The sequence below is a fragment of the Callorhinus ursinus genome, unplaced genomic scaffold (assembly GCF_003265705.2).
Source record: "Callorhinus ursinus isolate GAN/ISIS: 27379988/994484 unplaced genomic scaffold, GSC_fseal_2.0 scaffold49, whole genome shotgun sequence".
Lineage (NCBI taxonomy): Eukaryota > Metazoa > Chordata > Mammalia > Carnivora > Otariidae > Callorhinus > Callorhinus ursinus.
In genome coordinates this window covers 4,642,608-4,657,767 of record NW_027397111.1, presented here as the reverse complement: position 1 = coordinate 4,657,767, position 15,160 = coordinate 4,642,608, and the positions used below count along the sequence as shown (strand labels likewise).

Sequence of the window (15,160 nt, the reverse complement as noted above, 5' to 3'; positions counted from 1 at the left end):
TCACGGTTCAACGAAATTTCCTTTGTTAGATCACGGAACCTGGTTTTGGTTTGGAAAATGTGACCAGGGCAGCTCTCAGGAAGTATAAAGTTGATGAGGCCTGTGGCGAAATGAAGGGCAGGTGGTTTGTGTGGGGACTAGATTGGAGAAGTAAAGTAGTATGGTCAGCGGCAGGGTGAAAACTCCACAGAGCGCCAGGAGAGTCCTTGCCTGTGTCAGGACAGGGTGGAGAGGATGAGGTTTCTCTGGAGAAGCTTCCAAGCCCTGCTGGGGCTTCTGAGGCAATGTATTCATGTATTCGTGGGGAGAAGGCTGTTTGGGCAGATCTGGTTTCGGGGCCTTCTGAAAAGAGGCCCCCTCTCCCACCGCTGTTCCCGGCTCGCGGGTGGATCTCCTTACTAGTACACCTGCGTACCGGCATCTCTGTGGCACCCTGGGGCGCGTACAGAACCGTCGTGTTTGCTCTTCCGTTTGACCTTCACGTGGACCCCTGGAGAAGAGCAGGCCCGGTGTCAGCCCTGTGTTCAGATGAGGAAGCCAAGACCCAGAAAGGTTGAGCCCCTTGCCGCAGGCTGCACAGCTCAGAAACAGCAAAAAGCCTGGCTTCTAACCCGTGTATCGGTAATGTACGCTCTGCATGCTTAGAATGAATGGTCAGAAAGCACATTGGGCCTTCCCGGGTCTCAGAGGAAGGCTACAGCTGGTCTGGCGGTTGGCTTCCCCCAGGTTTTTCGAGTAGGACCCAAGCAATGCAGTGTTTTTGGGTGATGGAGGGGTGGCTCAACCGTGGTGTGGTGTGGTTTCTCCTGCTCTGTCCCTCGCGGCGGCTGAGCCATCCTAGCTGCTCATCCTCACCCAGCTGCACCCTCTCACAGTGGTGCCTGGTTTACTCCTGTGTCTGAGCAGCTCTGGGCACTCACCCTCTTTTTTCATTGCCATCGAGGGATGAGGCAATTGAAAGCATCTGGAAATCTGGGTTTTATGGATGTTTCACAGAGGCCCAGCCAGGCTCCATCTGCTTTCCTTGGCAGGTCGGCACCCCACGAGCCTGCTTTCCCAGTTGCTGTGCCTGCATGTGGCCCGTGGGCCCTTACAGCTGCCCCTCTGGGGGGGGGGGGAAGACCCACTTCCTGAGAAAACAGTAGCCCCTCTGTGAAGATGGTGGTGGAAGTGGGAGGCAGGGGTGAGGTGGTGCCTCCTGGTGTGAGATCTGGGCAGGAAGGACTTACCTGCTCCTTATTCTTTGCTTTCGGTGCTGTTTGTTTCTGAGAAGAGTACAGGGGAGGGGATGAAGCAGTGCCCAGGTGCCAAGTAGCCAGAACAGGGCCGGTGCCTCTGAGCAGTTAGCTGAGAGGCCCTGCTGAGGTTTGAGCCCAGGCAAGCCCCACCGCACAGCCCGCCCTGCTCCCCCCAAGCACTGAATATGCAGGTCCTTCTCCTTGGCTTGGCCCCACAGCCACTCCCTGTCCCTGCAGGGCCCAGGGGTTATCACAGGCTGCCCAGGCTGCCCTGGGGGTGTCTGGACAGAGCCCAGGCAGGAGAGGGACAGGAAGCAATTGTAGGTGATTTGTCCCTCCCTGTTCTGTTCCAACTTGTACATTAGCATCCCTTGACAGGAGTTATTTGTCTTGGTTTCTTTAAATTCCTAAGTGGATTATAGTTCTTCTCTTGGTATTATTTGACAGCAGTCATTTTTCAAGGTTTTACTGCGTTCTTCAAATACTTGGAATTTTTGAAACAAATTTGGGAAAAGACCGCCCTCTTCATGTCAGACTGTGTAGTGCAGCTCTGGGCGTGTCTCAGGAACCGGCAGCGATGCCAAGGACCTGCAGATTTGTCGGCTTTCTCTGTCCTTTTTCACAGAAGTGAGCTGCCTCACCAGATGTCTCTGGAATAGAATCTATTAGCCGTGCTTTCAAAAAAGAGGAAAGAAAGAAAAAACCCCAGTGGTCGCTTTTGGGAGCTGTGTTGTTCCGGTTTGTCTCATGGGTAGTGATGGGCACTTTCAAGGACAGGCTGTGTGTGCTTCAGAGAGCAGGCACTGATGTGTCTGAAGGAAATTCGGGGGCCAGATCACTCCAGGCTCTGGGTGCACATCACCCCCACCTCAGCCACCCTACGTCACAGTGGCTAATGGCAGTTTGGGACTAGTAGGAATCACCCTCTATGTCTCAAATGTTCTTCTCAATTTCTGCTTTAAATTTTGGTATTTCCATTTCGCTGCCATCAGAAGGACAAGCTTAATTTCACATTATCTCATGTGAAGTAGAGAATTATCATGATTACTTGGCAATAAAAGCAGTAATAGTAACAAATTATGTGCAAGCAACAGCATTATATATTTTCCACACATTATCTCATTTAATGCTTGTAACACTCCTTCAAGATAGGTACTAGGATGACCCCTGCATTACGGATGTGGAAGCTGCCCCCGGGGGCTGAACTTGCCCATTTTAGATGGCCCCACCAGGAAGTGGCACCTGCGCCAGGAATCAGACACGGACCCCAGCAGGCTCCAGAGTCCCGGTCCTCCTCACCCCTCCCTGCAGCCTCCCCAAGCAACAGAGAGGGGAGGAAAGACAGGAGCAGGAAAGAAAGTGACCTTCGAACAGATTTGGGAGAGGAGGAAAAGTCCTTCGTTAAACCCCCAGGGTAGCTAAATAAGCCATTGCAAGTAACTGTTTGAGTTTTTAGAATTCCATTCACCTTTGTCCCTGTTTACAACCACTGTGAAGAATAACTGGAAGGATTATAACGATGAAAAGAGAACATGAGCATTTTCCCAAGTCAAAAGAGAAATCAGTGTATTAAGATTGTGTCAGGTGCCGCTGAGCCGGGGGACAGTCTTGATCCAGGTGGGATTTTGCTGGTGCAACGTTGGTGTTTTTGGTGAACCCTGCAGGCAGACAAGAGTCCCAGCTTCTGCTCAGTCATCCTGTGTACTCGAGCCATAGGAAGGCTCTGTGATCTGACCAAGTTCCTTTCAAGTCCAGGGAACTTGTGACCAACTAGAATAAACATCCTGAAATACAACTCTTAATATTTTTGTTTCCCTTTATAGTTCTTTCTCTTCCTCAAAAAACTCCCATGATGTTCCAAGACAGTTTTCGGTTGGCTGTTTGTTTAATTTAATAAAGTCATACATGTGCTTTGTGTATAAGTCAAATTGAACCAGACTCACAGCCGGTAAAGAAAAGCAGCAGTCCTCTGCCCCGTGTCTCCCCACCTCCTGGTCCGACTCCTTAGCGACGGCTACTTACAGCCTTTTCAGCCATTTCTTCGTGTATTATCTACGTATTTCCAAATAACCTGTTCATACTGTATATTTCAGTCCATTAATTTCAAGACATTTTCCGTTGACTTCTTAGTATGGGAGACCAGGACTTAGCTCTCCGAATACGTGGAGCCCTGTTCTCTCCCCTCCCTATCCCCCATCCCCCAGTCTGGTTATATCACAGTTTTTGGTTTAATTGACACTCAGTGTTTGTATTACAAGCCTGTAAATGCCACATACAGCATGGTTAATGTGTGATGTATTAGAACCATTTTCTTGATTGTAAAACTTTTTTTCCTAGGATTTGTTATTGCTTCTTTTTTTATCTCGTTTTTACATGCCTGTACAAATTCATCTCCAATGTTTCTAACAGAGTTCTCAAACTCTTCTCCAGGTGGTCAGGTAAGTCAGGGAGTCTTTTCAGGTCCATTGTCCCTTTGGTGACACCCCTCCAGCAGCCCTCCAGCTCCTTGTCCACTCCAGACTGGCTGCTGTCCAGGTCAGCTCCCCAGCTACTGGGCCAGTGTGTTCTTTAATCCCTCTTCCGGATTAGGGCCCCATCTCCCTCTTGTGAGGTATTCCCTCATTTTGTGAAAACATCTTCCTGTGCCTAGCTGAGAATAGTTGCAAGAAGGGTTAATTTTCTAAAACCTTACAAATCTGAGTGTGTTCTACTCTCAGATGTGATGGGTAACTTTGTTCTCATCATGGTTTCCACCTTAGACTTGTGAAACTTGATGCACATTTTCAAGTGAGTTCCACATGTGTTCTCCTTGCTAACGAATAACACTGTTTAGTGCTGGAGAATACAGCCATTCATATAAAAAGAGCAGGTGAATGCTGACTTAAGTCATGTGGTGTATAGGAGAGGGGATGTTGACTCTTTATTACCAATCTTCTCCGTTGGGATCGTTGAGAACATATATTTACATGGGAAAATATATGATTCTGACTGTAGGGTCAATAAGCTAGCTCCATACATTCAACTCTATAGGTTCTTTGAAGGGAGGGATTTTGTACTTATTAGGTCATGGATTCCCTGTGCCTGGCATAGAATGTGTCATAGGAATGCCGGTTTGTTCTACTGAAATCCATAAAAGAAGTAAGCAGAGTGAATACCTTTTTTGTTGTTGTCATTGATCTGTTAATCATCAACATATCTCCTGAGTGCCTAAGGAGACTTTTTTATAATTGAACAAACCAACATTAACCTCTATTTTGGATATCAAGGAAATTTAGTCTTGGGCTTTTAGTATACATGACTTCTTGACATTTACCCTGTTTCTGCTTATGTATTGCCCCCAATACTTGGGATTTTAGTTGTTGCTGTTGGTGTTGCTTTGCAAATATTTGTTTCCTGCCCTATAAAATAGAATTGCCCTTTTTTGGTTTTGCGCTTCACCTTTAGTTTTGGGGAAACCACCATTGCTGAAAAGAAAATGGGATTTATTTGGGAAGGAGAGAGGAAAATAAGGTATTCACCCTGGCCTTCTTCCCTTATAAGGAGAACTGACGGGATGGGAAGTAGTTAGAGTCTTACCAAATGGTTTTTTTAGAGTTTGGGTTTTATCAGAACTTGAACCCAAACATATCAGGTAGATTTCTTCTTTTCAGTCTTCTGGATTTGGGGGCAGAGGGATTCCTGACCTACCCAGGTTGAATTAAGGGGAGAGGGAGGGCTGTTTGTCTCCCTGCTGTGGTCTCCAGGATACCTTCTTTAGTCCTTTGTATTCTTAGAAACAAAGTCACCTCTTGGCAGGAATAAAGGCACCCAGATGCCAGCGGTCAGGGTTTGGTTTCACGTCACCAGCCTGGGAGAGGCAGTGCCCGGTTTCCTTTGGCAAAGACAGCCTGCCCTTCTCAGTTCATTTCAGCCACTGGCGCACAAAGGTAACTTCCTCAAAATAGAAACCTTTGAAGAGTCTGTCTGCTGTATCTGCGAATCATTGTGTTTATCCTGAATTCTAATTTAGCTTCTTAGAATTTTGAAAACATTAGTTAGCTTTTTTTTTTATCTCCTTCTTCTTTTTTCTCAAATCAGCTTTCAGAAAAAGTAGAAAGTAGATCTGAGTGAGAAGGGTCGAGGCATTTTCTGCTGGGAGACAGTGTGGTTGATATTTGCAGCAAATGCACGGTCTGTGGCGTTGACAGGTCCAAGTTTTATTCTTAACTCCAGGACTATTCCCGGAAGTGTGACCTCAGGCTAGTCTGTTCATTTCTGAACTTCCATTTCCCCCATGTGTAATGACTTTAATAAAATGTCCCTACGGTGTCATTGCAAGGCCACGATTACCTGAGGTCACGTATGTAGAAAGCACATGGCACAGAGCAGTGAGTGGACACAGCTCTTTTCCTTCCTTCAGGCACAGGAGAGACCCACACCCCGAGAAGCTTGTTATGAGTGGGCCAGAATCTAGGATTTGAACAGTCACATGGCTTCACAACTTGCTCCTAGCTCTTGGCTTACTTGTGTTTATTTTTTCTTTGCTACGCAGGAGGGGTAGCTAAAGCAGGAAAGTTCTTTTCTTCTCCCCCAGGATCTAGTAATCTCACATAATGATAAACCACAACAATAGTAATCTTAGCTGCTGCGATTTCCCCAACACTAATTATATGCTGGGCCCTATGCCGAGCACCCTCTGTGCATTATTCCCTTTCATCTTCAGTCCTGTTGCGTATTATACATACTGTATCCCCGTTGCACATATGAGCAAAATTGAGATTTCAGATTCTCATCTGGCTCCAGAGTTTTTGTGCTTTGCGCTCAGCCCTTTGGTTTTTAACCATATCTTCAAGGCCCCTGTTAAAGTGTGATAAATTTTTGCCCTCCCTTCACCTTCCTGTCCTCTTGACATGTAGAGGTCCTGCGTTCCAGCAGTACACTGCAGGGGCCTTTGGATGTCAGGAGCAAAAAGAAAACGCAAGTCTCAGCTTCTTACCTCCGTCCCCAGCTCTGCCTGCCCGTGGGCGGCTGCCAAGGAAGAGGAGCTGAGAGCATGGTGTTCAGCAGACAGACTGTGGTTCTGGCTACAGGTGTCCCCATAGCTCTGCTCGTGTTGCCTCCTTGCCCATAAACTCACTGCCTGCAGGTGGCACACGACAGGGCAGAAACGGTACCTCCCCAATGGAGCTGGGAGGGCCCAGGAGCTTGCTGCCAGCAGAGGTTAGTAATACAAGGGTGGGATGGATGGACCTGCAGAAGGCCAGTCGTCCCGATAATGAAAGAACGAGGACTTCTGCCCTCAGCTCTCAGAATGGTGGGTAAGTGGAGAATGAGCAGAGGAGCTAGACACGAGACACACACTACTCATTCATCTTTGCCTCTCTGGCGGCCTTTACGCCAGTGTCTGTGTCCCCAACTGTGTTTTTTCTCCCTCTGCCCACTAATGAGAATGGAAGCTCATTAGCAGGAGTGCCTCATACATCTCTGTGGGCTTTTGTTTGCTTATTGTTGAAAAGATGATGTGACAACAACATTTGGGAACATTTACGAAAAGGTCAAAGACATTCCACTGTACCCCATAATCTCAGCTCCCCAACCTGTCAATGGCTTTGACTTCATTTTAAAACAAATTCTCTTCCGTCATAGGCATACTCTGTCCCTGCAGAGTGCTTCCCAGCCCTCGGTTTCACCTGAAAGCTAGCAGCTAGCTGGGTAGAGGCTGGGTCGATGGCAGAGCTTGACAGGGTCCCCTTCTTCATTTCACCTGATACCTCTTAGGCGTTTTGAAGCTTTTGTAGGGATATCACTCTGATGTTGAGCAGGAGAGGGGCTTAGCCCTCTCCCAGAAGATGCTGGGCCTTGGCTCCAATCCCCAGGTGTTAACACCATGGACCACTGACTTTGGGTGGGGTGTCGGGCCTCCTGCCCGTTGGTCCTGTGGCCAGAGATCTGGTGCCTGTGTAGCAAGTCATGGATTTAAACCAGCATTTCTTCAGGATACATCTGTAGGCTTTTGTGACCACATGAGCTTAGGAAACTTTGGGTTATACCAAGTTAAGAAATGTTTTTTAACTATGCTCAAAGAAGGGGGGTTTTACAAAACAACGATAATAGCTAGCATTTATCGTTTGCTGTTCGTTGAATCTGTGAGCTCTTTATATTTAGTTTCTCATTTAAATCCCAAAGCATCCCTAGGAGGCAGACGCCAGCACTTTCCCCATTTTACAGACAGGGGAGGCACTTGCCCAGTGTCTTAGCTAATTTTCAGTGGGCACAAAGTTTTGTGCTCGAGCAGGCTGAGTCCAAACCCCAAACTTTTAACCAGGATACAGTACTCGCCTGGTAGGCAGCTTTGACCAAGCTTTCTTTTATTTGGGACTTCTCATTTCTAATGGAGTCAGTACTCTGAAGGACTCTAGTTGGGGAAATAACCATTTAAACTTGAAAAGTAAGTAGGGACTGCCAGGTGACTTGGGACATGGAATTTCTTGCATGAGCCCTGTTGGGTTCTGATCTCCCCACAGCCCCGAAAGCCGCAGATGTCTTTGTGTCTCGTTAGGTTGGTGTTACAGTTTAATTAGCCCGAGAGGCAGGCATGGAGGGTCTGGAGTAAAAAGTGTAAGCCAGTGGTTCTCTAACCTGGCTGCATACTGGAATTCATTTAATGCCCATTAAAAATTACTGATGCCTATCATTTTCTGGGATTCCCCTGTAGTCTGGATGGCCCCAGGCATTGGTGATTTTTAAATGTTCTTTGAGAACCATTGGTTTGGATAACTCCTTTGTGGTCCAGTTAACATGTTTTATACCAAGCATGGTATAACACAAAGCAAGGAGAAAAAAGGGTTTTTTTTGTAAGTTAAGTGACTTAACCGGGTTTTGGTTGGTTGGTTTGTGAATGAGTGACCTGTGTTCTCTGATCACTGGCCCCATATGACCTGTACCATGAATCCTCTCCATGAACTGTTCTCCTGACCCTAACTTTGCACTGACAACCATGTGCTGACCGGCCCTTATGCAGAAGCTTTAGACTGGTTACTAAGCGGACTGGTGAGAAAGGCTCAGCACTCTTACTCCTGTTGGAGGGAGTACGTGGGTACCATTGCCCAGAGCATTGCATCCGTGCTGTTGCTGGGGGAGCTGGAGCAAGAAGTGCATTCTGGGTGATGATGTTAGTGGACTACACACATGCTCCTCATTGGGCTGAACTGTAAATATTGGGCTTCAAAGGGTGTTGCTGTCATTTTCAGTTGAGTTAGGTGAAACTGGGTGATAGAATAGTTTCTTGGTTTGGTAGTCAGGTAACTTCAGGTGTTATTTACTACTATGTCTCCAAAAAGCCTTTTTGAGGGAGAATAGATACCCCTGTCAATAAAAGACAATGATGGTTTTAACCCTGAGCTATGATGGTTTTTTTTTTTTAAGATTTTATTTTTTTATTTGACAGAGAGAGATAGCGAGAAAGGGAACACAAGCAGGGGGAGTGGGAGAGGGAGAAGCAGGCTTCCCGCGGAGCAGAGCGCCCAATGTGGGGCTCAATCCCAAGACCCTGGGATCATGATCTGAGCCAAAGGCAGATGCTTAACCAACTGAGCCACCCAGACGCCCCTATAATGGCTTTTCTGAACATCTTCATTTTTTCAAAGGCACAGACCCTAGGCTATTCAAGGTGTAAGTCCGGGATTTTGAGACCACTGCTCTCCTTCCAGTTCAAGATGGATGTGCCCCAGGTTGACCAAAGGGTTTGTAATGGGAATGTTTCTGTTGGTTTCTTACAGTACAACAAACACCTCTTCGTGCACATTGGGCATGCCAACCATTCTTACAGTGACCCATTGCTCGAATCAGTGGACATTCGTCAGATTTATGACAAATTTCCTGAAAAGAAAGGTGGCTTAAAGGAACTGTTTGGAAAAGGCCCTCAAAATGCCTTCTTCCTCGTAAAATTCTGGGTGAGTAAGACATTGCTGTGGTGGCGGTGGGTTTCGTCTGAATGGGCACCTCCTGTACGTGAGCGCGGAGCAGCGCGGCTGGTTATGGGTACTCGCTGACTGCACCTGGGGGGCTGTCCTCAGGCTGGCCTTGTGGTCCATCCTCAGGTACAGACGCACCCAGGCAGCATTTGGTGTCCCTGCCCAAGAACAAGAGAGTCCGGAGGCCTCTGTGGGCTTCAGGGCTCACTCCTGCAATGGCTGGAGACTTCACACATGGCTGCAGTTGTGATGGAAGACACGGGGCACTAGCCCCTCTTTCTGTTCTCACTCCATTAAGCCGAGAGACCTATAAAATTCCACTGGAGCCCAGGACCTGAGGCAGAATGGGGCTGGGATGAAGATAAAGTTTCATGCTTCCAGATTTTATACGTGGCAGAGAGAATACAAAATGGCTTCACGCAGTATGTGCCTCATTTGGGCTTTAAAACAGCAAGGGTGGATTCCCCCAGCTGCTGGGGCTTGTTGCCGTCTCACGGCCTCCGAGAGGAGCTTTTCTGTTCTTTCTCCACTAGTCACACTCAGGCCAGGGGACGGCTAACAGGTCACAGGCGTAAGTACCACGTGTGTATATGGGAGGTGAGGATACCAAGGCTGCACGACAGATGACCTGTTAGCAATGAGTGTTTCTAAGGCTTCAGTCTCTAGAAAAATAGAAAGAAAATCTCTTCAAGTGTTTGCACCCCTGAGCATAGCATTTAAAGGCCCCAAGTGAGCTGGTTGCAGGGTGTTTTCCTTGCTAGCTGCCCTGTGCCTAGCTGCTCTGTGTGTCTGATGGACTTCTTCCCTTTCCTTCTCTCCCATGGGGCCAGCTCCTCCTTCCTTTGAGATGGTGGCTCCTTTATTATTATTTGCACCTTCATCCCTTAGGCAGACCATTGATTTTCCTTTTACTCCCAGTGCCTTTTGTAGTTAATCAGTTCCCATGCTGGGTCATTCCTTCTATGTGTGTCCTGCTCCCCCTCTGGACCCAGGACTGCCTCGGGGGCACCTTACTCCTAACAGTGGCTACCATTTATTGACCTGCTGGGGGTTGGGGGCCGTGCTGAGACTTTCCACGCACTTCCTCCACTCCTCACAGTGTTAAATGGGATTTGCCTTGTGTCCAGCTAAGAAAACAGAGACTCCGAGATTACAAAGGACAGGCTACCTGTAGGGTGGGGCTCCGGACCTTGTAATTAGATAAGTTTGGCGGTAGTGCCTCTGCTTTGTTTTCTGGTTGCTTCACACCCTGTGAACTCAGCTATTGGGGGGGGGGGGGGGGGAGTCCTGTCCACCGAGGACTCTCCATTTCTCCAATACCAAGCAAACGCCTTCCACAAGAAAGCCCAACAAGTGGATAAATGAAGGAAAAATATATGTTTTAGGTTTCTTGGAGAACTTCCATATTAAATTTAGTTTGTTTAGTTTCTTGTATTCTTACGTGGTAACTAGATTTCATTTTTCATGGTTCTGTTTTGAATTTGGATTGTGGAAATAGCCTTCCACTTACATTAAGGTTCTTGGGATGGGTAATACATGTGGGTAACCTGAACAAGCAATAATACCTTTCTAAATTGGAGGCTGCCACTCGTGATTTGAATGGTGTTTGGAGGTCAGTTATTATGTGGTAACAGGGCAGTTTTCAAAGTATGGCCTGGGGACCCCCAGGGAGTGCATCAGTAGCCCTTCAAAGGACTGAGAAGGCCAGAAATATTTTCACTACGACCCTGAGACATTATTTGGCTTGTGCAAGCTGCTGATATGCACGCCAGTAGTTCAAAAGCAGAAGGGTGAAACTGCTGAAGCTTTAGCTTAATCGGGCGGGTGTGTGCGCACAGTTTAAAAAAAAAGAGAGAGAACGAGTTACACCAAGAATGTCCTTTATAAATTTTATGACATCTTGGACCTAGAGTACACATTGCAAATGAATGCATTGAGCCTGCCTGCCTGCCACCTCAAGGAAAGCAACTGACACTATGACCAAAGAGAAAATTCCAGCTTTCTAGTAAAAATAAGAATTTTGGAAAACTCGTATCCACCACCATGAACTTGACAGCTTCCCAATACTTAACAGACTTTTCTGGTGAGATCCACAGCCATATTAACGAGTGATTTTATTTTTTTTTTTTTGGTATTATGTAAGATAAACCAGTGGATTTTCATGTAATGGAGTTTGAAAAGTTCATTGATACAGTTTCAGATTCCACACTGCAGCTAATTTTTTTAAAAAGATTTTTATTTATTTGAGAGAGAGAGAGAGAGAGAGCATGAGCTGGGGGAGAGGCAGAGGGAGAGAGAAAGAGACACACAGACTCTCCACTGAGCAGGGAGCCCAATGGGGGACTCGATCCCAGGACCCCGAGATCATGGTCTGAGCCCAAGGCAGACGCTTAACCAAATGACCCACCCAGGCACCCCTACACTGCAGCTAATTTTTAAGAAACCATCACTTGTTAAGTTTTGGTGTAGTATCAGAGAAAAATGACCACAGTTATCTGAAGAGTCTATTAAAATATACTTCCCTTTTCTAGCTCCAGATTTGTGTTAGGCTGGATTTTCTTCATGTTACTTCAGCCAAACAACGCCATCAGGACAAACAGTTAGAAGCATGTTTGAGAATCCAGGTATTTTCCATGAAGGCACACATTAAATATATTTCCAACGTGTCAAGCAGTACAACCCTTCCAATTTTTCTTTTGTTTTTGAAAGTATAGGTATGTCTAATTTAAAAAAAGAGAAGATGTAATGAGTTTTTTTTAAGTAGGTAATAAATATTTTAAAAATGCTCTCAGTTTAAATTTCCAATACAGAAAGTATAGAGAGCTATAACCTGCAGTAACAAAAGCTCTTGGAGGTCCTCAGTAGATTTTAAGAGCAGAAGGGGGTCCTGAGATCAAAAAGTTTGAGAGTCACTGTTGTGAAGGATATAAAAAGAGGCCGTTCTACTCAAGTGAATTATAATTAATCAGAAATGGTAGGATATGATGAAAGGAAACCATTTTCAGTATTTTCAAATGAAACGGTATTGGTTTTTAGTGATAATAAAATTTCTTATAATTAGCATGTTATTTGGATATAAAGTGGAATGGAAAGTCCTGAGAAAGTTGTTCTTGTTTTTGCTTCCAAAACTTCCCATTTTGCTTGGGATGGTCTTAATAAATGCTTTCAGTGACGGGGCCCTTTGGTCATGGATCCCCAAGTAATGAGGTCTAGATTGCAGATGTGTCGAGTGTGGTTGCTAGTGTGAAGTGTCCAAATGTAGAAACAGTTGCCCTGAGATTAGATATATATTTATTAACATTTGAAGGATTAAAATTGAGCACTTCGATGAATGTGGTGGAAGACTTCACTCCTTCAGTATAATTGTGAGTGGTACTTAGCCTTTATAAAAACATTCAGTCGCAACAATGTTAGATGAGGAGAGGCCATTTGAATTAGGTTTACAGTTTGCTGCAATTTGACATCTCATTGGCTTCCTCTAATGCCTCAGTGAGAATAAATTATACTTAGAATATCTATCCTTGGATATCAGGAACGGGTGTTTCTTAAGTAGATTCAACACTCCCTTTGAAATATTTTGTGTATCAGCAATTTGCTTAGCAGATTTCCTTGGTTTTGTGTGAATTCAGTAAATTTCAGCAGAGATCCTACACCTGATCTTTATTCTCCCCGCTTTTTTCCTCCGTCTCAAAGTTCCTGAAGTCTCTAGGTTGTCAAAATCAGGCTGACTCTTGATTTGCTCCTAGGATTGCTCCTGAAACTGTTTTCCGAAGAGCAGCCACGTGCAGCCTGGGCTCAGTCGGGCTAGACAAGGTCAGGAGTTTGCTGTGGAGGATGTACTGAGTGCTACCCCATGTGAGTGCCTGCACCTCAAGGTGAAGGGCGTGGTGGCACCAAGTCGCAGTCACTCCGCTGTTCTCAGGCTGGAGGATCCGAATGGCACCCGGGGCCTCGGGCCCCAACACGGAAGTGACTGGCAGAGGCAAGGAAGCCAGTGTGGGTGCCCCTACCCTGTTAGCCTTATCCTCTCTCATGCCTTAATGGTGGGGGACACCCAGAGGCCCCTGTGGATGGCTGTGTATCTGGTGAGATCTTTTTTTATAAGAGCCATATTGAGGTATAATTTAGAAACCATAAAATTTGCTCCTTAACATTCAGTGATTTTTAGAAAAATTTACAGAGTTGTATAACCATCACTATAATCAAATTTTAGACTATTTCTGTCATTCCAAAAAGATCCCCTGTGCCTATTAGCAGGCGATCCCTGTTCCCACTCCCAGCCCCAGACAACTACTAATCTACTTTCTGTCTGTACAGATTTGCCTTTTCTGAACATTTTATGTGAGTAGAATCTTTTGGCGTGTGGTCATTGGCACCTGACTTCTTCCCTTACATTGTTCTGAGGGGCATTTATGTTACAGCATGCCACTAGTTGGCTCTTTTCTATTGCCTAGGACTAGCCCGTCATACGGACATACCACGTTTTGCTTATCCGTTCACTATTGATAGACTCGTGGATTGTGTCCGCTTTAGGCTTTGACCCAGTAATGCTGCTCTGAAGTCTTTGCGTACAAGTCTTTGTGGGGACCTACGGTGTCATTTGCAGCATTTTTCCTGGCATTTTTCCATAGGAGAAGAATCGCTGGGTCACACGGTAACTCCATGCTTAACCTAAGAGACTGCCAAGCTATTTTCGTAAGTGGTTTCTACCATTTTACCTCCCCGCTGGTGAGACCTGAGGGGTCGCTCACCACCTCCTTCGGCCACCGTGGCTGCCAGTATTAGGGGAGGGAGAAATGACAGTGAGCAGGGTAGCTAAGGGCCTGGCTAGCAGGAGCACCAAGATACAAGGGTGAGGCCCATGCGGGGGAGTTGAGGTGCTTTGCAGCTGGGTCTTGGCTTGTATGGAAAGCACGGGTGGGTGGGAAAATTAGGAAAGACAAAGAATCAGGGTTTGGTTGTGTCAGCAGTAGGGAACAGTCAGTGGTTTTAACAACTTTTGAGCCAAGAGTATTTGGATTCTTCTTACTGTTACAGCGATTTTACTTGCATTTTGCCTTCTCTATTATTATTCCTTATCTTTTTCTTTTCATGACCTCCTCCTATTTATTTCCTTTCTCTTCCTTCCTGCCTACTTTTCATTCACTCTTGTGCATTTTAATGCTACATCATATTTAGTTACAAAGAGAGGAAAAAGGATTTTGCGGGAATGGGAGGGAAGGGGCTTCTCTCTCTTTCAGTAGTTGAACTTGACTTAATGAGTCTTTTTTGAGCATAAGCACATACTTGATATTATTTAATCCTTGTGAGCCACCTGTGATTATCCCCACTTTACACAAGAAGAAATCGAGTCACAGAGAGGCAGAGTGACTTCTGCAAATTCACACAGATGATCGGGGCCGGGTGGGCTGGACTCCAGAATCCATGCCTTTTCTGTGAAATCTGTGCGTGGCCTCTGCATGGAGCACAGCCATGTCCCCAGCCCTCCCCCCGCCCCACCCGAAGTCAGTGATGGTAATGAAGGGGAAGCAGAGCGGTTTCTTTCTGAGGTCCCGTCACCACGGGATGCCCTCATGCGTATTTACGTGGGGGCTACAGTGAACAGACTGCTGGTACCAGCAGGTTCAGGTCGGATCCTGAGACTGTTAGAAAGATCCACACAATGCTGTTAGCTGCCTTTGGGGTGGGGTTAGAGGAGCGGCATCGTGTTTATGTTACGATTACAAAGGCAACATCATAGTATTCTAGACAGTCTTGGAAATATATAATTTGTAACTGATTCCTAAATGCACCATGTATATAACCACAAATGTAATACATGTTTATGTAGTTTGAACCAAGGAGTGCATTAAGTCTGGTGTCCTGCTGTTCTTCCTTATCAAACCCTTTCATGCAGCCATATGCCATTACATCGCTAATTACCATTTTTAATGACTATGTGATGTCCTATTTACTGGGTAAATTCTAATT

The 15,160-nt window shown here is 46.0% G+C and overlaps 1 protein-coding gene across 11 annotated transcripts in view; it reads left to right on the top strand.

Annotated features, from left to right (window-relative positions):
* TEAD1 (TEA domain transcription factor 1) overlaps positions 1-15,160 on the top strand; it is a 255,127-nt gene that overhangs the window by 212,993 nt on the left and 26,974 nt on the right. For 9 of the 11 annotated variants that reach the window (XM_073882902.1, XM_073882898.1, XM_073882899.1 and 6 more), the window contains one exon: positions 8,996-9,169. The exons of the other annotated variants lie outside the window; for them this stretch is intronic. In XM_073882902.1, coding sequence (XP_073739003.1) covers positions 8,996-9,169 — 174 coding nt within the window. The remainder of the gene's footprint in view (positions 1-8,995; positions 9,170-15,160) is intronic. 11 annotated transcript variants of the gene reach the window in all.